Source organism: Ursus arctos, chromosome X (genome assembly GCF_023065955.2).
Source record: "Ursus arctos isolate Adak ecotype North America chromosome X, UrsArc2.0, whole genome shotgun sequence".
Classification (NCBI taxonomy): domain Eukaryota; kingdom Metazoa; phylum Chordata; class Mammalia; order Carnivora; family Ursidae; genus Ursus; species Ursus arctos.
In genome coordinates this window covers 117004945-117028167 of record NC_079873.1, presented here as the reverse complement: position 1 = coordinate 117028167, position 23223 = coordinate 117004945, and the positions used below count along the sequence as shown (strand labels likewise).

The window sequence follows — 23223 nt, the reverse complement described above, 5'->3', positions numbered from 1 at the left end:
TTCTCCTACACTCCTGTGATGTGCATAAAACTGTTTGTGTTTATTATGTGGTGTAAATCTAGAGATTATACTTTGCAGATGAAAAGGGGATCAAAAAGAGATAAAACATCTCTTCTGCAGTTTTCTTAAGATACTAAGTCCTAAAAAATAAACCTTCGCAGGGTTTTCTGACAGCTCTTTTCCATTAATCTCTATTCCGTGGTGAGTAAAGCTCTGCAATTACAGTGAAATTGTTTTGGGGTCAGCGAGTCTCAAGTACTGAGTAAGGATCTGGGGCAGGGTGCTTGCCTTACTGGGTCAACCCTTACTTAATGTAGTTCTACTTATGACTACTGTTGATAATTGAGCGATAATCATTCACAAATATTGTGAAGAACTCGCCTTACTCACAGGCAGACTAAGTGGCCACTTTACTGTTATTTTGAAGGCCCCGGAGAAGGACCCCAGTTGAAAAGTCTGAACCTGCCAGTGTCTGAAATTCTTCCTTTAAGGAAATCCATTTCTTTCTGGTAAGCAGTGCCCTCTTTCTAAAAAATGGAGAAATACCACAAGAGATCCCTAACATCTGGGTGTGCAATTGTTAGCAGATCATCTTCCTGCTTGACTTTAAACCCGATAGGTGCCTAAGTCCTGTAAGAGTGTGCCCTAATTAATCTCTGCCCTTGGAAATCAGACGGAAGGTTCTGATTTTCTATCCTCTGCTCCTACTTGCTAACGCTGTAAGCTTAATAATTGTGATTTCAAACAAACTGTTGTCAATAGATGTGTCAAATTTAGATTTGTGGTTTTAGAAAATGTTTTCTTGGGGCAAACTGAAGTATATGTTTGGCACTATAGTTAAATTTGTACTTCCAAAAACTTGATTTTGGAGTGTGCTTTTGGTAGTTTTGAGCTTTCCTTAAATGGCTTGTGTAGTAGTGAACTTTTGCTAATAATGTGGCTCAAAAAGGAACATATATTAACACTAAACTTTACATTTCTGTAAAATTGTTTTTACCAAAAGTGGGGGTGCCAATATTGTATTAGTATTAGGTTAGACATTGTGATAAGTGGTGGGAAACAAATAAATATGAAATAAAGCTTCAAATGACTTTGTGTAACTTTATATTCTAAAAACAATAGTTCTGACATATAACTGAGAACCCATTTTAATAAAATTTAAGGTATTTTCTTTTTTAAAAAATTATTTTACAGAGAGAAAGTGTGCACATGCTAGCCGGGGGGGGGGGAGGGAGGGTCAGATGGAGGGGCAGAGAATCTCAAGCAGACTCCCACTGAGCTTGGAGCCAGAAGAAGGGCTCGATCTCAGGACCCCGAGATCAAGACCTAAGCCGAAATCAAGAGCCAGCCACCTAGGCGCCCCTAAGTTATTTTCAAGTGACATATCTCCCAGAGATTTTACTATTTCCTCACTCTAAGTAAAAACTACATCTTTACTCTCTTAAGCACAGCATTTTAGAAATAACTGATAGAAGTACCAGATAACAAAAGCCAAGAAAGCTGTTTAGCAGTTGATAAAACTAGAACTCAAAGAACTTTCATTTTCCTCACTCTTAGTAATCCCTAGGTGACTTGGGGATGTGGTATAAAATAATTCCCTAAACGGTTTTACAGGGCATTAGGCCCCCGCATCCAGAGTTGGGGAATTGGGATTAAAATCCATGGCTTTGTTTTGTTTTTCTTTTTGGAGGGGGTGGTCTCTCTCTCTCTTTTTTAACAGGTGATCCGAATTGGAGCTAACCTTATAAGTAGGCCCCAGTATCCACAATTTCTTCCACGCTGCCTATTGTGGTGCCAGAAATGTGATTATGGAAGACTTCGTTTCTTTGGAGAGGGTCCTAAATGGGAAAAAGGCTGGTACCTGAAAAACAAATTCTGTATACTTCCCCATTTTGCTCAGGGTCTGCCCTGACCGAAGACTTAGAATAAAGGACCATTAATAATATGCTACAAAGCAGGAAATCAAAGTCACATACTTAGATAAAAACAAAATGTGCAATGGGTAAGTCTTTGTCATTGAAGTTGAAAGTGTTAGAAAACATTTTAACACTGGCATACCCACTGAAAGTAGCAAATCTGGCTTTAAAGAATTTCTGCAGTTTCAACCATCTTAGGTCAAGGATCCATCAATCTTTTTGTCAAAAGGAGTTACTTTTGTTTCTACTAAGTGTCGAGATTACAGGAAGCAGGGACAGGCAAATTCCTGAACCGAGTGAGCTTGAATAGGCCATTAAAAAAAAAGTCTGGTATAGTTCAGTAATTTTCCAGAGTTCCTAAGCCAGGTGGGAGACTTCTCTGGTCAAGGAGTCTCTGCTTTTACACGGTAATGTATTTTTATCCACCAAGAAGGCCATGCCTCTTACCAAGGCAAGGAGTATAGCACATACCGCCCCTAACAAGAGGTCGAAGAGAGAAAGATGAAGATATTCAGAGAGAAGCTGGCTGTCTGGGTCCTAAGAACTGGTTCGGCTCCCTGGGTCCCACAGCCCCTCATGGGACCCACCTACATTACCATCATGGAATTCTTGCTTGTTGCTTTGTGTGTTTCTGTGACTTGCAAAAAATCTTGAAAAAGACAGGTTACAAAGACAGAGATGCTTACAGATTACCTCAGTTACTAGGGAGTTAATTCTGAGTACACAGGGAAATAAGAACCCACAAGAACCAGGCCTCACAGAGACAATAGCACTTTTAAAACAACTGTCAGGTCTCATGGCCAAACAGAATGCTATTGTGGGTACATGTGTGCTTAGCTCCCAACCCCACTGCTCCACTATTACCCCGCATCACTGCCTCAGCTTCTCCTCTCACTCCAGGGAACTTCTCCACAGCAGGCCTCTGTCCTGCTTTCTACCTTCCCTACATGGGCCTTCCTGCCTCTGTGCCACTCTGACCATGTCCCTGCCCATTCCATACTCATTCCTGTCCCTGGGAATGGTGGTTTATTGGCTCGTATAGCCCAATTCAGTCTAGAATGCAGGGCTACTCTATCGGGTCACCTCACAGGCCTCAGGGCAGCCTGTGGGCCACAGCGGCTGGGTCACGTGGGACCCAGGCATAAGGAACCTTTTTGGCCACCTGTTCAGAGGGGCCTGTGGATACAGCAGGCATTCAGAGGGTCACGTGCAATAGTAGGGCTGTGTAGCATATTATCACCTATGCTGTGAACTCACCCAGGAATGAAATGGGAGCCCAATAACACATTGCTGAAAACAGCTGTACACTATTTTGGGATCCAGGAAGAAATACTTAGCAGTGCTTAAATAAGCGAGCCTAATAAAACTCATGTTATCTATATTATAAAAACGCATGAAAGTTCAGTTCTCTGATAGCCCGCAACAGAACAAGAACTTCATGGGGAAAAAATCGTAATTGAAAAAAAAAAAAAACCCACCCAAACCCAAGCTACTATTTAAAAATCGCTGTTAAGGTTGAAACCATATTTTCACAGCTGGTATTTGGGGAGTTAAGATTTTCTAGAGCCCATACGCAACTGCTATATTTAGAAGCAAAAGGTCACCGGAATAGCAGAACCAATTTCTTCTGGTAAGCTTTTCCCCACCCTCAAGTCTGGTTTAAATTGAAAATTTTACCTTTATACATAATAGGTTTATTATTGTTATTTTTAAAAGAATTAACAAAAACTTCTAAACGGTTGTTTTTGGTGCAACAAGAATTCATAAGAATCATCTACATGAACAAGTGTGTCTCTCTTGAGCTGTGCCTGTCTTGTATGCTGGCTCGCCAGAACCTAGCACAGTCCCTGGCACTTGGTTGCTCAATAAATATCTGCCGATAAAAAAAAAAAATACAGACCTCTTTATTTTCTACCATAAATATGTTATTTGGGGAAAGGCTGCATAGAGGAAAAATATTCTGTGCTTTTCGAAAAAGAAAAACAAAAGATCCGAAGTTCCCGGGCCAGTAAAGGTGGTGCTTATACTTGGATGTTTTAAGTTTCGGGTCTGGAGCTTGAACACTTATGAATCATGGTGTACAAGAGGAAGGCAACTACTGCCCCCCGTCCCCACCTTTCCAGAGTCTATCTCCAGCCTGAGAAGGTACCAGAGAGATAAAGGAGGGGCCTGAGGTTGGGAAAAGAAGGTTGGTCCCCACCCATCGTCCATTCATTCACTCACTCACTCAATACGCACTAGACACCACACCCTGTGCTAGGAGCTTAGGCCAAGATGACGACCAAGAGCCGGCGCCGATTCTAGGGAAATCATAAAGAAACAAGCGAAAGTCGTGTTTCCCATGCGGCACGGGGAAAGGAGGCCCATCTTTTTCTCAGGAACACAAACCCGTCCCGCCCGCCCCATCCACTCCCCCAAGATGGCGCCCGCCGAGTGGGAACATTCCCACGCCCCCGGCTGCCGCCCGCCGCGGCCTCTGCGGAGCCCAAGGTCCCCAAGCGCCGCGGCCCCCGCGCCCCCCGCCCAAGAGGCCCGGGTGGGCAGCTGCGCGTGACAGTGGCGCGCGATAGCAGCGCGCCCCCGGACGCCCCGCCCATAGGGCCCAGCACCGCCCGCCCGCCTGCCCGCGTCGGCGCTTGTTGACGCCACTGGAGGCGTGTCGGCGCGACCCGCGACGTCGCGACGTGCCGACAATGGCGACTGCGTCAGCCTGAGCGGGCCTCAGTTTTCCAGCAATCTCCCGACGTTGCCGCGAGTGCCCTGGGGGGTCGCGGGAGCCGCGGGGGCTGCAGGCGTCTCAAACCCGGTCGGCGGCGGCGGCGGCGGCGGCGGCGCGCGTGCGCGCTCCCGCCACGCCCTGGGTCGAACCGCTGCGCGGAGGCCTGGTGGAGCGAGCCAGGTGGGCGGCGGCGCGGCCGGGCTGCAAGCTGCGGCGCGCGCGCGCGCGGCGGGAGGGCGGGCGGAGCTGGGGGCGGTGCGGGCGCCGGGCGGCCCGACCTCCCAGGGGCTGCTGGGGCGCCGCGGGGAGGCGTGCCGGGGGGCGGCGGGGCTCGGGCTGAGTGCGGCTCATCTCCTTTTCTCTGTAGCCTCCGGCTGCATCTCGGCCTCTTCGCTCCTCTTCGCTCGCGCGGACACTGTCCCTTGCCTAAGTCGGCAACATGAGCGGCAACAACTTGGATGGGAACGACGAGTTTGATGAGCAGTTGCGAATGCAAGAATTGTACGGCGACGCCAAGGACGGCGACACCGAGAAAGATCCCACTGGAGAACCTGATTCTTTCGGGGAGCAGCCGGCTGACACCCCGTACGAGTGGGACCTGGACAAGAAGGCTTGGTTCCCCAAGGTAGGAGAGTGGCACGGGCGCCACTGCAGAGCGGGCCCGCCTGGCCAGCCTCGCGAGGCTCCCCTTTTCCGTTTTCTTTGCTGAGGTCCTGAGTTAGAGCCCCATGGATGGTGACGTTTCTTTTTGTTGTTTCTGTTGCAGAACCGATGTGTAGAGAAACGTAAATCTTTACTGAGATGTTTTAAATGTAATTTAATTCTTAAGTCTTTTCTATGCCTTATTAATTTTGTCTGTGAAGGTCACAGTTGGTCATTGCATTGGTGACTGCTTTTTATTGCAAAGAAGAAAAACACTAGGAGCAAATTTAGTAGCTGTTAATCTCAGATAGCCAACCTCACTTATCCTGGGAATTCTGATATTTGTTTAGCTTATGTACTTTGTGCAAAAGGCAGCTTCTCGGTTTGAAAAAAACTAGCCGTTTATGTCTCTTTACGGATTGAACTTTGTCTGCACCTCTCTTTCCCAGAAAATTTTGTCTCTAGGCATGTGCGTTTGAACCGTATAACCACAGGCACGGAATATGGGTGGAAAAGATCTGTGTATTTTTGTTTAGAGTGCTTAGAAACTGTTAAGTATTTTATTCCAGCTTGAAAGCAGTGTATCTGGTGTTACCTTGGTTCTGTAAACTTTTTGGTAAAAGTACCCTGTTAATCAAAGTCTCATGTGGGTGGAAAAAGATACTTGAAGCACACTAATCGACTTGCAAGCTGGTAATATAAAGCGTGTCTCCATTGTGCAATTCAAATTACCCTTAAAATTATTTATTTCAACTTTTTTATTTTCCATTTTGTATTTGTGTGTATGCTCCATTCCCTCCACATTGTTAAATTTATTATTTTGCTTGTCCTGGTCTTGCCAGCTCCAGAGCAGATTTGGTTTCTGAGTACTTTTAACAATAGTCTGATAATGGATTCATTTGCGACTCTTTATCTTTTTATGCTATGGAAGCCCATACCTCTTGAAACTTTAAGTTTAAAATTTTCCCCACTCCTGTGTGTGCGTAACATTGACCAGAATGAAGGAAGAACTCCCATTTCTTTCATTGTGCAACTGTGCTTTTTTTCCCTAAAAGCCGGGAATATAGATGTGAGTTGAATTTGTTCTTAGTTTCTTCTGACACTAAATGATAGTGTGATTTAATTACTGATGGAGTTAAAATAAGCATTTAGTTTTACAATTGTTAGCCCTAGTCACTATATAACAAATCAGTTCCATTCTGCGTGCTCTCTGCATACAGATACTCAAATATTTAGTGTGTATATACTTTTATGTATCGGTATAGCAGAAGAAAAATTGGTTCTGGTGTTAGATTATTAGCTGACTGTTGGTTTTTGTTCTATTGTTACCTGGTACTTCCTTTGTTGTGTGTACCTGTAGCCTTAGTCAAGTAGACTGTAGAGAGGCAGTGATTTACAAATGAAACAACTAGAAAACATGCCGACATCACTTAAAATGCCAGTAGAATTTTGTGTTGATAACCCAAGTACCCATGTCTTACTTTTGTTTTATCATTTTATGCACATTTTCTGTAGGTGACTGTTCTCGCGTTCGCACTATTTACTACAACCTTTATCTGCAGAAACACCTCTGTGTCCAGTTGTATAACCAAATATGCTGAAATGTAACACAGTGTAAACTTCTTATGGGAAGAAATCATTTTTGAATTTCTGTATGTGTGTGTGCTGAATTTTTTGTTTAGATCACTGAAGATTTCATTGCTACATATCAGGCCAATTACGGCTTTTCTCATGATGGGGCATCTAGCTCTACTGCAAATGTCCAAGAAGGCAGTGCTAGGACTGCAGAAGAGCCTCCGCAGAGAAAAACCCCTGAACCCAGTGACCCCAAAAAGAGGGGAGAAAAGAGAAAGGCCGAATCAGGCAAGTGGATTTAGCTTGCAAAACATGAATGTAAAAATTGTAAATGTTACTATGTGTATACATGGTTACTGTTTGGAGAATTACTGTAGTTTTGAAGGAATCCTATAAGATGAAGGGTTTTTTTGAATTATTGGGGTTCATATATTGGCTCTCGCACCAATTTATGGGCATTGGTAGGCTGTTTCAATTCTGTGCCTCAGTTTCTTCCTTTGCAAAATAGAGCTGTTATCAAAAGCTCTGTTTGTAAGATAATGTTCTTACATTTTTTGAGTTAATTAAATGGAACTCAAGGCAATTTTGCCTCCATCTAACCCAGTAGATGGGAGTCAGAAGCAACTTATACACGCAGGGCCTAAAGTCAGTGTAAGGATGAGGGTTTTTTTTTTTAAGGTAGTATCAGAATCATAAAGAACCAAGATAACTAGCCATCCTTTTTTAGACAGGGCTCTGAAACGAATTAAGTGTCCAAAGATCCGAGTACTTTGAAAACTGGACAGTGATTTGAATTAGTCTCTTTTGTTCTAAGGATAAGAAAAGAGTCCTAGAAGTTTCGAGAAACTGCTACATTGTCAAAATTTCATAATGTGACCCTTACCTTTTCTTGCATGTGTGTTTTTTATTTTAATTTTTAGGATGGTTTCATGTTGAAGAAGACAGAAATACAAATGTCTATGTGTCTGGTACGTATACTCTTTTATTTTTATTTATTTCTTTGTTTAAGTAGGCTCCACACCCAGCGTGGGGCTTGAACTCAGCACCCTGAGATCCAGAGTCGTGCTCTACCAGCCGAGCCAGCCAGGCACCCCCCCACCTCTTTTAAACAAATGGAGAGTAGAAAATATTTGATGTTGAGATTTTTCACGAAGTCATTTTTACTTTTCAGCTTCTCTAAAGTCTGTTTTTTATCATTATGTCATTTTTTTTTTTGTTCAGCTGTTGACATTTGTAAGGGATAATTTTTTGTTTATTACAAAACTAAGAAACATTACAAGCGTGTAACTTTGTATGCCATCCTTTCTGTCTGCTTTAGGTAACTTGTGGCAGTTCGCCCCTACAGTGATACAAGGCTTAAGCAAAACATGATTTTAGTGTATATTTGAATACATTAAAACATGAAATGACCTCAGTTCTATAGGTGTGAGATTTTTTACGTACATTTAGAAAATCAGACTTGTGCTCATCTAAGTTGTAGATTTCTAATTGGTAGAATGTTTAAGTAACCTTCTCTGTTATTGTATGCGCCTTTATAATTTTCTTCCCTAATGTTACAGGTTTGCCTCCAGACATTACAGTGGATGAATTTATACAGCTCATGTCCAAGTTTGGCATTATTATGAGAGATCCTCAAACGGAAGAATTTAAGGTCAAACTTTACAAAGATAATCAAGGAAATCTTAAAGGAGATGGTCTTTGCTGTTATTTGAAGGTTAGTTATGTGGTCAGATAAGTTTCTTGTATTTCCATTTTTAACTCAGGAACGAGGGCTGTAATTTTGTATAGATGATAACCAAGACTGAGAACTATTCAAAACAGGATGTGAAGAAAACTAAAATTTCAGATTGTGCCTCTGCGTATCGCACCGGTGAGGTTATTTACTTGTTGTAGGAAAATGTGTTACCAGTCCGAGCTATTATGTAAGTTATGTGACTGAAGTGCTTCTTTTGTCTTCAAAGAATTCTCACTGCAGAGATCTCTTTAGGAGTATATGCATGTAATCGACTCAGAACACATTTTTAAAAATCCACAAGGAAAAGAAAGCCGGTAACATTTTATTTACCCACTGGAATGAATTAGGCCGGGATTTGGCAAACTCCAGCCCACTGCCGGTTTTTGTAAATCAGGCTTTATCGAACACCACCACATTCATTCATTCATTCACTCATTTGTCTCTGGCTGCTTTTGTGATTCAGCAGCAGAGCTGAGTGTTTGCAGCACACACCATGTGGCCCACAAAGCCTAAAATATTTACTAACTGGCCCTTTACAAAAGTTTTCGGAGCCCTGAATTAGACCATAAAGGAGATGATAGCTACGCTGACTGCTTTGAACTGTATTTTGAATGGGAGAGAAGAGCGATTGGTATTAATAGAAATTTGCAGAACTGTATGTATTCATGGTACCATCCATTGCACAGGGAGAGCTCAGTGTCAAAGGCAGTCACTATTTCTGGAACGTTTCTCACCTTAGGAGCATGTTTTATACATTATTGCAGAATACAGAAGAAATGTGCACAACGATGACGTGTACCTATGTCATGGAAGGCGAAAATAATTATAAAGTAAAATCGAAGTGATTAAACAACAGTACCAACACCACAGGTGTGTTGCGAGCATACAGCGTTTCAGTGAAATCAGAAAGGGGTAGGGTTAAGCTGACAGCTCTTCGGAAGATACGTTTTGAATCTGGTTCTTGAGTGTGAACGGGCCATCTGTGAGTAATGGCCATTATAGGTAGTTACTAATTTTCAAATACAAGGAGATTCGAGAGTTTTACAAGTTCCTCAAGGGTTACTAAAAATCTGTGAACAGGGGCGCCTGGGTGGCACAGCGGTTAAGCGTCTGCCTTCGGCTCAGGGCGTGATCCCGGTGTTATGGGATCGAGCCCCACATCAGGCTCCTCCGCTATGAGCCTGCTTCTTCCTCTCCCACTCCCCCTGCTTGTGTTCCCTCTCTCGCTGGCTGTCTCTGTCTCTGTCGAATAAATAAATAAAATCTTTAAAAAAAAAAAAAATCTGTGAACAGATTCTTAGGGAGTTTGATTGGATTTCCTAAATTTTTAAAGAGAAAAATGGGGTTTTGATAACTTGTGCAAGATGGACCAACCAGTAAATGGAGTTCCAAAAAATATATATAATTAAGGGGCACCTGCGTGGCTCAATCGGTTAAGCATCCAACCCTTGGTTTCGGATCAGGTCATGATCTCAGGGTTGTGAGATGGAGCCCCGCATTGGGCTCTGTGCTCCGTGTGGAATCCTCCCTCTGCATCCCCCTTTGCTCCTCTTCTCCTCCCCCACCCCCAACTCATGCTCACAAGCTCCCGTGCGCGCTTGCTCTCTCTCTCTCTAGCTAAAATCTTCTAAAAATATATAGTTGTTTTAAGATGCATATTTGTGCAGCTAAGTTCAGTTATTTTTTGTTTTCCTCGGGTCCTCAGATCTTTGACTCTGCATAGGGCTGACAACTGCCCTCTTTGTGTAGAGCCCCGAATCCACAAATGTATTTAATGTACAAGTCGTCAGATAATCATCACACTAAATCACAGACCTACATTTTAATTGGTGAACAAAAAAATTAAAGGCTGGCTATGCTATTCCCAGTTCCTTGAGTCATCTAGTCTTTTAAGTAGGAATACTTTAGAATTTTAAACTGGAACGTACCTTAGAAGTCACACAAGTCCATTTGCCTCATTGAGAAATTGAGACTCCAAGAGGCAATACTACTAGTCCAATAATAATGTAATTTATTGAGCACCTACTGTATGCCAGTCTCTATCCTTTATGTGCATTCTTTCGTTTGATTATGTCAAGAACCCTGCAAAGAAGGCATTTCTCTTCCCATTTTACAGATGAAGAAATTGAATAACTTGCCCAAGTTCACAAAGCTGGTTGAGGACAGCTGTGTCTAGAGTGCAGGTTTCCTGATAAGGCAGCCTAGAGTTCTTTATCTCAAAGGAGGTAGTTATGATGAAATCTTTATTGTATGTATAGTCATCGTTCGTCTAAAAAAAAAAAAACCTCCCAAAGTTTCATTTCGGCATGTAAATTCCTGACTATCTCATTTTACCTTTATAAAGAGGGAATCTGTGGATCTCGCATTAAAACTTTTGGATGAAGATGAAATTAGAGGCTACAAATTACATGTTGAAGTGGCAAAGTTTCAGCTGAAGGGGGAATATGATGCCTCCAAGAAGAAGAAGAAGTGCAAAGACTACAAGAAAAAGCTGTCTCTGCAACAGAAGTTTGTGTTGTTTTTCCCTCTTTGAAAGATTTCGTATAAGTATCCTAGAGTGTGTTTTTGGTATAGCCCCCTAGTTTTGTTCCGTCAAATGTACATATAAATTATTTTCAAAGAATTTCATTAGATCATCAGAAACCTTCAGTAATCTGTACCGTAGGATGATCTGGCAGAGGCAGTGTTTTTATTTTCTGGGGTGTTGATTCATAATGTAACATGGGCTTCAGTGAGATGAGAGGGCCATCTCTTTGGAAGAAATTGAGCATCAGATTAAGTAAAACAGTTTAGGCTTGTATACCAGAGCCATCAGTTCATTTTTGATGTGAATTGACATCAGCTACACGGGGAACTAAAGCGTTAAGTACTTTCTTTTATCAGCGTGAGTTCTAATAACCTTTCTAACACTGTGCTCGAACCAACGACACGGTGATGATAAAAGAGTTGTGATGTCCTGTAGTTTTTATAGGACAAGTTAGACTAGATACCTACCAATTTTATGTAAACACCTATCAGTAAAATTTAAGATTGTATAGCAGAGTAGTTTTACATATTTCAATGCAGTTTGTTCTTTGTGATCATAAAATGCCTGAAAACCAATACAATTTGAGCTTATTTTTTGCCTTCGAAGTGTAGTCGTACATACCAGATAGTCATAAGTACTAAATAATCGGCACTTTACAGGAGCCTCATTGGAATGTTTGTAACCAGACCGCAGTTCTGAAAAAAAGATCCATCCTGGGGATTTCAGACACTGGGTCCACCTTTCACCCACCCATTAGTGTTCCTACTTTAGAAAGTCTCCCGGTGGGAACTGCGACTAAACCACGTACAGCTGTTTTGGCATCAGATAATTAGTATCATTAAGTACTCAATAAAGGATGATTGTAGCAACTCCTTTTCTCCTCTCCCACAAGTACGAAACAAAATTCAGTTTCTTATTCCTGCTTTGTCGCATTAGGCAGTTGGACTGGAGACCTGAGAGGCGAGCTGGCCCGTCCCGAATGCGCCATGAGCGAGTTGTCATCATCAAAAATATGTTCCATCCAATGGATTTTGAGGTAGGAGGTGATATTCCCGCTGATGGAAACGTTGATGTGCTTTCTTTCAAGGGCGCCCAAAGCTTGCCTCGCCCTGCATTTCTCCTGTCACATCCTACACGTCCACGTAGCTAAGTAAGAGAGTCCGTCGAAACGTTAGGATTTTCCCGTGTTTAGCCCAGGGTTCTTCCAGTTGTTCCCCAGGGAACACTGTTTCACACCCACACCGCGGCCGCAAACGGTAGCTACTTGAGGAAATCATTAAAAATACAATCACTGAACGATTTCTGGGCACTGCTTGTGGATTTTGAGTGCATTTCCACAAGGACGGGCTGGTTTTGGTGGGGAGTCATTTCACACTTGCAAATGAGAACTTCACTTTGGTACTACAAACCTGATCCTTAAAAAAAAAAAAAACCCTCAGGTTCACGAAATACAGCTCCCGATGTTTTAAATGGTGACGGTGGCTTTTCGAGACCTGACTCGTACAAAATGCCTTCGTGGCTGTTGGAAGGACTTTATAATACTGTCCATGTAAAATTCTAAGAACAGCAAGTAAAAGTGACTAGAGGACAAAGAGCTGGAGAGGTGCAAGAGGCGGACGAGGCCTAGACTGCTGCTACGGCGCCTTGCACTGCTTTCTGCCTCTTGTTCTTGTCGGTCTTTCCCACAGACCTGTGGTGGCATTTGTGGAAGAACAAGGCTTTATTCTCTGCCTGGACTCTGAAATTAATGATCACCAGCTACACACGAGGTAGAGAAAGGCAACAAGTAACCATGAAGATAACAAGTTACATAAGAAAAAAAAAAATGTTCATTTGTACAACTCCAGGTTTGGAAAGATCTAGCTGCAACCGAAGCCCCCTCTTAGTCCTTCTGTGCATTGAAACAGTGAGAACAGCAGCTTCATTGTAGCCTCTTTGGAGAGGACCCCAGAGTGGTCTGTGGAGCCCGGTCCCAGCCAATAGTGATGTGATAGGGTTCACGGCACACCCTTGGGGTCTGCGTATCTTTTGAGGTCATTGGGGAGATACATGTGGTCAATTTGTAACATTTGATGTCTCTTCCGAGTAGAATTCTGAAGAATCATGAAACATTTTTTGAAACATTCTCCCTGCCAGGTAGGGATTTGAAAGGAATACATAATTGGATCAGGGTATCTGGTCTGCTAGGTACAAACTCCAGATTTCTTAAAGTTCATCTCATTTTATTCCCCACGTAAATAACTGGCTTTTTAAAATTACATGACCTATGAATGTCTATGACTTGACGTCCTTGATGCACGCATTCCATACTTGCAATGCTCAAACGGGAATATTAATGCAAACTTAATTGAAATTATCTGGAACCTCGGTAAGTAGAAGTCTGTTGTGTAATTACATATGTGTTTGTGTTTTGCCCCCTGCCTTGCTCATCGACCACCTAATTTGAATCTGGCGGTCCCGTTGTGCAGGCTTCGTTTTTCCGAGCTTAACGAGTGTTCTTTCCTCCAGAAAGCCACATTTACTTTATTTTGACCCCTACAAATTCCCTCCAGTGGATCGTTTTAAGGATAGAAGGTTCATGCTTGTAAATTCTTTGTTCTTTTCTCAAACGCTCTTACTGGTTTAGCGTAAACTTTACTTTGGAGTTATTTAAAGAGCCTTTAAATTACCCTATTTAGCCAAAGTCATCTTAGACTTCCATTTTCATTTATACCAGTTTGAAAAACTGTTCATAACTTTTATGATTCTCTGAAATAATCGGATCTCCTCTGCTAGAATGTGAGCTCCGTGAGAGCCAGGGCTCTGTCTCCCTCGTTTGCTCTTATATTCCCAGTGGTTAGAATTCTGCCTGGCATACAGTAGACCCTCAATATGTATTTATTTTACAGACCCTCAATATTTATATGAAGAAAAAGTGACAGAATGATTGAATGAGAGTCCTGTTACAAGGCAGAGCCCTTTGCTTCACTCCACGGATAACACGTTTTGTCTTGAGCATCTTTGCAAATGAAGGAAAGTGTTCTTTTCAGAAGCTGAGAGGGCAGGGATGGGCTTCAGAGCTCAGACGGAGAAACCCTCGGGTGCTGTCCTTGTTTGCCTACCTGCCTGCTCTTGTGCGGTCTGCCAGCTCCATGCGAGCCTGTCAGACAGAGGGATCTTGTTGTGTGTTTGTTTTTTTTAAAAGATTTATTTATTTACTTGAGAGAGAGCACGCGTGCACTCGAGCCGGTGGGGGGGCGGGGGGGGGGAGGAGGGCAGAGGGAGAGGGAGAGTGAGAAAGAACTTGGTTTTTGTTCCGGGTCTCTGGGACTGAACTTCAAAGTGTGTCAGTATAAATCTTTCCAACACAGTAGACTGTCCAGTAGGGTAGACTCCAGCCACGTGTGGTTATTTAAATTTAACTGACATGAAAGAAAACTAAAAATGGAATTCCTTAGTCGTACCAGCCATTTGTATTGGATAATACAGATCCTCATTTGTCACCACAGGAATTTCTGTTGGACACCCCTGGTGTAGACACTGTATAACTCATCATCGAGGTGTGCTGCTGGAAAATGTGCTATTGGACGTTTTGGGGGAGCGTTTGATTTGACTCAAGATTCCATGTGAATCTAAAGAATAGTCATCAGCATTGAGCTTTGTAGGGGAAAACAAAAACTGAATTGTCAGGTTCCCCAGGGTGTCAGAGAGAAACCAGATTGGGGCGGGGGGAGGTGGAATATATTTTTACTCCAAACAGTTGACCAGTGTGAGAAGCAAAATACCTAAAAATACTCTTTGGTATCAGGGTGAACCATGCAAAGGCTAATATTTTTAATGTAACTTCAGAGGGTTTTCAGTATTTTATTCAAAGCCTTATTTAAAAAGGCATGCCTGGGGGTGCCTGGCTGGCTCAGGCAGAAGAGTGTATGACTCTTGATCTCAGGGTTGTGGGTTCGAGCCCCATGTGGGGTATAGAGATTACTATTTAAAAAAATCAATAAACTTTAAAAAATAAATAAATAAAACTGCATGCCTGGCCAATTTGAATACTAGGAGATGAAGAACCAAAACTGTGTTGCAAATGTGGGTTTCTCGTTCTGTACACCAGCACTGGCCAACAGAAACCAAATGTGAGCCACACGTGTAGTTTAAATTTTTCCAGGAGCCACAGTTAAATACGAAAAAAATAGGGGAAATTAATTTTAATAATGAAATTTAACCCAGTATATTCAAAATATTTTTAATTTCAACGTGTGATATAAAAGTATTAATGAGTTATGTTGTTTCTCCCCCCCCCCCCAATTTGGTACTAAATCTTCAAAATCCGGTGTTCGGGTCACACTTGGAACACACCTCAATTGGCACTAGCCACATTTTAAGTGCTCAGTGGCCACATGTGGTTAGTGGCCACCATCGTGGCCAGTGTAGGTTTAGATTGGAAAGGAATGAGAAATAGGGTTTATTTCTTCCTGGGAAAACAGAACACCACCCCGGAAAAAAAAAAATTAGGAGTGTTGAGCAGGAGGTTTCAATGCATCTGTCTGATTTCATCTCAAGTCTATTGCTTGCCAAGTGTTGTGTTTAGAAATTTTCCATTCTTAGCTATGTTAGAGAGTTTTCCTAGAGGAGGGGATTGTTATCTTGAAGCTTCAGGCTACTATACAACAGTGAGGCTATATTAGTTTTTCAAGCTGGTATAAATGAAAACGGAAGTGTAGGAAGATTTTGGCTAAAATCTGATATCCTTGTAAAAAAAAAAGCACTGAGACTTTGCTACAGAAATAGAGAGAGCGATGCCCCCCCACACACAATGGAATCACACTTACATTTGTTAAATATTTTGAAACAATTTTGTATGTTTTTACTGTAATTCTGAGTTCCCTTGGTGAATAAAGTTAAGGTATTGGGAATTGTTTTTCTAACTCTGAAAAAGCTTTTTATTGGCTATTCACCATGTGGAAACACCTGTGCTGGGTTCCGTGAGGCAGACGAAACGTTCAAACCAGATTCCTGCCTTCGGAAAGCACAGTCTGATAGGGGCCGACCACACACACACACACACACACACACACACATACACACATATCCCTCAAGGCCGCCACGTGCCTTTTAGGCTCCGGTTCGCATTCGTCTCAGGGCTGACAAATCTATATAAAACAAACAGCATCTTCTCCAAAATGAGATTTTTAAAAGTGGGGGCCAGCCAGCTGTACTTTTAGAAGACTCAGATTTATAGGATATTCTTTTATTTTAAATTTGATGTCAGTAACTGCCTACCAGCTCTTTCTTTTTTGCTTTTTGAGAGAACTTTAGGAGGGAAAAGGCACTTTTTTTTTGTTCTTTGCAGTTCTTCTTTAGTTGGTGAGGAAAATAAAAACCCGTGAGCAAGATGAAGTTAAATGTTTCCTAAAAAGCGTAAGTCTACTTCAGTAGAAGTTCATATACAGGACGTTTTGTTTATATGTAGTTGAAATTCAAGTTGATAATGTAACGTTTTACGAGCCCTTGCAGTGCACTGGGACTTTGGGAAAGAGTTGTTGATTCCTACAGGTGATCTTAAATCCTTTTGTTGCGGGGCAGAGAGTCCGCCCGAACTCAAGACCACCAGAAGCAGCAGCACTTGAGTGCTCTTAATAGACTCATAGTTGCAAGAAAGCAACAGCTAAGAGTGAATTTTTTTAAAGAATTTATTTATTTATTTGAGAGAGAGAGCACATGAGTGGGGCTAGGGGGGTGGGGTGGGGGTGGGGGCAGAGGGAGAAGGAGGAGCAGACTCCCCGCTGAGCAGGGAGCCCGATGCGGGACTCGATCCCAGGACCCTGAGATCATGACCTGAGCCGAAGGCAGACGCTTCACCGACTGAGCCACCCAGGCGCCCCAAGAATGTATTTTATTGTGTGCTTATTAGCAGCTCTTTATTTGTGTGGTTCTGTGGCAGTGTGGTAGGAGACAAGATGGACAGGAATCCTTATAAGGGAGGTTTACCCTGTGAGTTAAAATAGAATCTTGGAAGCACAAAGAACTATCTTAGAACACTTAGTCAATGAAAGGGATATATCTCTCCCCATTACAACATTTCTGTAAATAGGGATCTATGCAAAACCCAAAGCAAAGGGCTCTGGTCAGTACAGTCATGATGCCCGTGCAGAACAGAGGAATTAGCGGTGTCTGACTTCTCACGTGCCAGAGGACTTCTCCTGCCCTTACAGCTGCTGTTATTTGGGATTTCCAGTCCTCCTTCCCTGCCCCCCTCCCCTCTGCTCCAGCACAGTCCCGCTGCTGCCCACCATGCTTAGCCATTTCCTCTGGCTGAAAGCAGGGCCGCCTGGTAGCAGCAGCTGCAGCCTTGGTGATCTAACGTCATTTGGTTTTGACTTTTTAAAATTCTGTAGACTGCAGACGAGTAACTACTTTTAAGTAAAACCTTTTTCTATACATTGGTTTGTCAAAGCAAGAAATTTGATTTCTCAGGGTTTGTATTTAAAGAAGGGGGCAGATCTGTTTTAATCGTGTGTATGTTTGCAGGATGATCCATTGGTGCTGAATGAAATCAGAGAAGACCTTCGAGTAGAGTGTTCAAAGTTTGGACAAATTAGGAAGCTCCTTCTCTTTGATGTAAGTTTGTGGCTTAGACAAATGATCCGTAAAGCAATTGTTCTTTCCATTTGATAAGTTATTCCCAGATGGCGGTATGTCCCAAATTTCGGATTCATGTTTTTGTATGGTAGGTCTGCTATCTTGTGGTAGTCATGTGTTAGCAATTATTAGATGAACGTGGTTCGGAAGTCAGGGCTTTGGTGGACTTGGTATGCCTTGGTGATTTCCCTTTATTATCACTCTGGAGTGTATGATCAGATGAAAGGAAGTATGAGAAAGACGTGTGAGACCTTGTGGTTCCCTGTTTACCCACATGTCCCCATCTTTGTGAATTATTCCCTCCTCCAAATTTGGAGAAGAACAATCAAGCAAGGTGTTTTTCTGTATGTTCCCCTTCTTACTCTTTGTACTTCCAAGATCGACACATAATAATTAAAAGACTCGCCATTTATTGATTGCATATGAGCTACGTTATGTGTTACTTCATTTAATCCTCATGGTCGTTTGAGGTAGGCGGGTACTATTATACCCATTTTACAGATGAGGCAGCTGGAAGTTTAGAGATTGAGTGAGCACCTTGCTCAAGATGAGTCAGCTGTTAAGTGGCAGAGCCAGAATTTAATCCCAGGGCTATTTGACTTGAGAGTCCACACTCATTAACAATTGTACCATCTTGCCTCTCTTTAGACGGTGTTGTCAGCAGAACCATTTCCAAGGACATCGTGCTTGGTTCTTGATAGACAAGATTAAGCTAAAGAAGCAGCTAGCTTTGGGGCGCCTGGGTGGCTCAGTCGGTTAAGCGACTGCCTTCTGCTTGGATCATGATCGCGGGGTCCTGGGATCAAGCCCTGCATCGGGCTCCCTGCTCAGCGGGGAGTCTGCTTCTCCCTCTGCTCCTCCCCCTGCTCGTGTGCTCTCGCTATCTCTCTCTCTCTCTCTGTCTCTCAAATAAATAAAATCTTTAAAAAAAGAAGCAGCTAGCTTCGAGTCACTGGCTGGGGTAAAAAAGAAGAATGGCTTCATACATAACACCTTGAAGCTTAAATCATCAGAAAGAACACTACGGCGTACCTATTTTGTCAAATGTGTGTTTTATTTTTAGTTTTCTCATTCCTTCCTTCTTTTTCTTCCCTTTCTAGAGACACCCAGATGGTGTGGCCTCTGTGTCCTTCAGGGACCCAGAGGAAGCTGATTATTGTATTCAGACTCTCGATGGAAGGTGGTTTGGTGGCCGTCAAATCACTGCCCAGGCGTGGGATGGAACTACAGATTACCAGGTAAATTCTGCAGTTGTGTCGAGGGCACATTGTATCATTACCAACAAATACTGATCTAGTGGTCCTTCAAGATAAGTTTCAGGTTCAGTTTAATCTATTTAATGTAACAATACTTCTTCTAAATAATACTTTGCCTTCAGAGCATAGAAAGAAAAACGTTTTAGTCTCTTCAGTTTTTAAGCTTGAAATTTTGAGGCGTGCTCAGAATAGTAATAAGTAAGGTACGGAGAGTTCAATTATTAACTTTCTCACTGATGAAACATTTCTGTAGGACTGTGGTATTGGCATTTATTTAAATGATCTTAAGATCAAGTCTAATGGATTGAAGTGTAAAGTTTTGAAAACCGAAGATAGGGAAATGCTCTGATTTCCTAAGAAGACATGCCTTATGAAGTCAGGGTACTTGTGTCATTATCCGAAGTGTGCAGAGAGATTGTTACTTCTTTGTACCTAAAACTTATCTTAATGGCAATTCTTATTTCTCCACAGGTGGAAGAGACCACAAGAGAAAGGGAGGAAAGGCTGAGAGGATGGGAGGCTTTCCTCAATGCTCCCGAGGCCAATAGAGGCCTTCGGCGTTCGAATTCCGTCTGTGCTTCAGAAAGGGCAGGGCCTTCTAGGGTGAGGCATTTTTCAGAGCACCCTAGCACATCTAAAATGAATGCCCAAGAAGCCGCAAATGAAATGGCATTCGAAGAACCTATCGATGAAAAGAAGTTTGAGAAAACCGAAGATGGGGGAGAATTTGAAGGAGATGCTTCTGAAAAAGATGCCAAAGAAAGTGGCCCAGAGAAAGAGGCTGAAGAAGGCTGCCCCCAGAAGGAATCTGAAGAAGGCTGCCTCAAAACGGAGTCTGAGGAAGGCTGCCCCAAAAGAGAGCGTGAAGACGACTACCCTGAGAGAGAGTCTGGAGAAGGCAGTCCTGAAAAAGAGTTTGAAGAGGGTAGTCCTAAAACAGAGTCTAAAGAGAATGGCCCCGAGCGGGAATCCAAAAAGAAGAGGCTCAAAAATGATTATGAAGAGAATGGCCTTGAAAAGGAATCTGACCAAGATGGCCCCAGCAAGGAGTATGAAGAGGAGGAGAGCCCCCAAAAGGAGTCTGATGAAGACGACTCGGAAAGGGAATCCGAAGAAGACTTCTCTGAAAAGCAGTTTGACGATGGCTCTGAGAAAGAATTCGAAGAGAACGGCCTCGAGAAGGATTTTGATGAGGAAGGCTCCGACAGGGAGTTTGGCGAAGAAAACATTCTCGATAGGGAGTTCGAAGACAATGACTCTGACAAATCGGAATTTGGAGATAGCAGCTCTGAAAGGGTGTTTGAGGAGGAAGTCTCTGAGAGAGAGTTTGATGAAGAGTCCGATGACAAGGAAGAAGAAGAAGACACATACGAAAAGGTGTTTGATGACGAGTCGGATGAAAAAGAGGACGAAGACTACGCAGATGAAAAGGGGCTCGAAGACGCTGACGAGAAGATGTTTGAAGATTCAGACGACAAAGAAGACGAGGAAGGAATAGAGGTAAAGGAAGATGAAGACGTGGACGAAAAGATGTTCGAAGAGGATGATTCCAACGGGAAGCTGTTCGACGACGAGGATTCCAGTGAGAAGCTGTTTGACGACTCCGACGAGAGAGGGACAGTGAGGGGCGTGGGGAATGTGAAAGATGAAGGTCCCCTGTCCACGGGCAGCAGCTTTGTCCTCAGTAGCGACGACGACGTCGACAACATTTAATCCCTTAAACTTGCTTTGTAGGGAGCTTCCTCCATCTGCATTCTGCCCGCGCTCCAGGGTAATTGCTAGTAGTGTTACATGAACGTGTGCCTAGTGGTAGGATGCCAGCATTGAAGTTTTCACTGTTCCCTGTACTTAATGATTTTAAATCTGTGTTAATTGGCCGTTCAGGTAAAGCTTCATAGTATAATGCAAGTCAGCTGGGTACTTGTCCTTTGTCAGATTTGTTAAACGCATGCAGAATAATATTTTTTAAAGTATTCCGATTGAAGTTTGTGATAATTCAAAAATAAAAATAAGTTGTTAATATGCCGAAACTGAAAAATTGGACTTGCGTTACATTGCATTTTAAATTCTTGCTGTTGCTTTATTCATACTAAAGTGTGGTGTTTGTGAGGACTTGATAAAGCTCGTAGGAGTCTTCTTGCTTCCAGCTTCCCTTAGCACTTATAACCCCACTTCCCCTCCCTAACCCAGAACATGTTACTAAACTTATGAAGTAAATAACACTCTGGAGTTTTTCCCTGCCTAGTCCTTGCGAGCTACTTTCATTTGTTTTCTTTTCCATCCTCTTTCTGCGAAAACGGACTCTGAGATGTGCGAAAGTGAACTTCCTGAGGTCTGCAGCTCCCGTTACTGGAAATATGGAGGAGATGAGAATTCTCCTGTGTACTGTTTGGGCCCCTTGAGAAGCTGATTGAAGTCATGGAACCTTTCCCCAGAAAAATGTATGCTCACACTACACAGCTTTTTTGTATACACTTTTCAGAGGTTCATGGATCCCCTCGAGTTTAAGATCTAATTGTATCATGTGTACTTTAGTTTTTTGTTCTAGATTCATGGTGCCTAGTACTGTGCTGAGTTGTGTAGTCCCAATAAAAATTGGAGTCTTTCTTGATTGTGCTTTCCAAATTAAGTATTGGTGAATTGACTTCTGCTGTAGCATTAAGAAGTGACTCGTGAATTAGAAGCATTAAAATAAACTGCATTGGTGCTTTTTCATTATGCCGCCTGTAAGTGTAATCATTACCCTCTTCAGACCAAAAAAAAAGATTTCTTGTATTTCAAGACAAAGCTGAGAATTTAGTAGTTGATGTCTGGGATCTCTTTAAAATTTCGGGATTTTCATCAGGGACAAATCCGTAAAAGAGCTAAAGAAAGGTAAATACAGAAAAGTTGCAGGGGCGCCTGGGTGGCACAGCGGTTAAGCGTCTGCCTTCGGCTCAGGGCGTGATCCCAGCGTTATGGGATCGAGCCCCACATCAGGCTCCTCCGCTATGAGCCTGCTTCTTCCTCTCCCACTCCCCCTGCTTGTGCTCCCTCTCTCGCTGGCTGTCTCTGTCAAATAAATAAATTGAATGAATGAATGAATGAATGAATGAAAGAAAGAAGGAAAGAAAGAAAAAGAAAGAAAAGTTGCAGACCAAACTCAGGTTCCCTTTAAAGGTAAGCCAGAAGCATTTCAACATTCCATTTATTGGAGGGTTGGTTTCCCAAGGGACGGGCTGCTGCTCTTCCATACACAGCGTACCTACAGCACAGACAAACTCCCAAGACCGTTAGAAGGGGGGGCTGTTTTCTTTCTAACTTTTCTCCCCTGCTCAATAATTTGGCTGATAGGAAATACTCATGCTCTTTTTATGTAAACACCCTGGAAGCAAAGGTGACAAATAGCTGTCAAACGGTAAATGATTTGGGAGGTGATATTGACAAACAGACATTAAGAGTCATGAAGTGTGCACAGATGCGCGTGGATGCGCGCACACACACACACACACACACACACGTGCAGTCACCCATTTACTAAGTAGTTGGGTCTTACTGGTCCTGACGATGGAGTTTATTGTGAGGCAACAATACATCCTGGTAGCAAAAGAACAGAACAGTGCAGGGGTGGGCTTTAAGCACAGCGATGCTCAACAATTACCTGATAAAGTCTAAGCTCGATTTTCCTTAATATGTTGCTAAATGGACAAGGCAAGAAACAAATGTTGGAGAGGATGTGGAGAAAGGGGAACCCTCTTAAACTGTTGGTGGTAGTGCAAGTTAGTACAGCCACTTTGGAAAACTGTGGAGGTTCCCCAAGACTTGAGAAATAGAGCTACCCTATGACCCAGCCATTGCACTACTGGGTATTTACCCCAAAGATACAGATGTAGCGAAAAGAAGGGGCACATGCACCCCAATGTTCATAGCAGCAACATCCACAATATCCAAACTCTGGAAGGAGCTGAGATGCCCTTCGACAGACGAATGGATTAAGAAGATGTGGTCCATATATACAATGGAATATTACTCAGCCACCAGAAAGAACGATTACCCAACATTTGCACCAACATGGATGGGACTGGAGGAGATTATGCTAAGTGAAATAAGTCAAATAGAGAAAGACAATTATATGGTTTCACTCATTTGTGGAACATAAGGAATAGCAGGGAGATCGGTAGGAGAAGGAAGGGAAAAAGGAAGGGGAAAAACAGAGGAAAATGAACCACTGAGAGACTATGGACTCTGGGAAACAA

At 42.8% G+C, this 23223-nt stretch overlaps 1 protein-coding gene across 3 annotated transcripts; it reads left to right on the top strand.

The window, feature by feature from the left end:
- The first annotated feature begins 4519 nt into the window (after positions 1-4519).
- On the top strand, positions 4520-21706 carry HTATSF1 (HIV-1 Tat specific factor 1). 3 transcript variants are annotated; one of them, XM_026479729.4, is made up of 10 exons: positions 4520-4815; positions 5003-5260; positions 6960-7140; positions 7773-7820; positions 8412-8566; positions 10932-11095; positions 12051-12150; positions 17622-17711; positions 18833-18970; positions 19460-21706. In XM_026479729.4, the coding sequence occupies exons 2-10, from the start codon at positions 5075-5077 to the stop codon at positions 20699-20701; spliced, it is 2304 nt and encodes a 767-aa protein (XP_026335514.1). In that variant the 5' UTR covers positions 4520-4815; positions 5003-5074; the 3' UTR covers positions 20702-21706. The 3 variants fall into 3 exon arrangements, with proteins under 3 accessions (XP_026335514.1, XP_026335515.1, XP_057170841.1); XM_026479730.4 differs by lacking the exon at positions 17622-17711 and having other exon boundaries at positions 4587-4815; XM_057314858.1 differs by lacking the exon at positions 4520-4815 and having other exon boundaries at positions 4919-5260.
- Positions 21707-23223: the final 1517 nt, after the last annotated feature.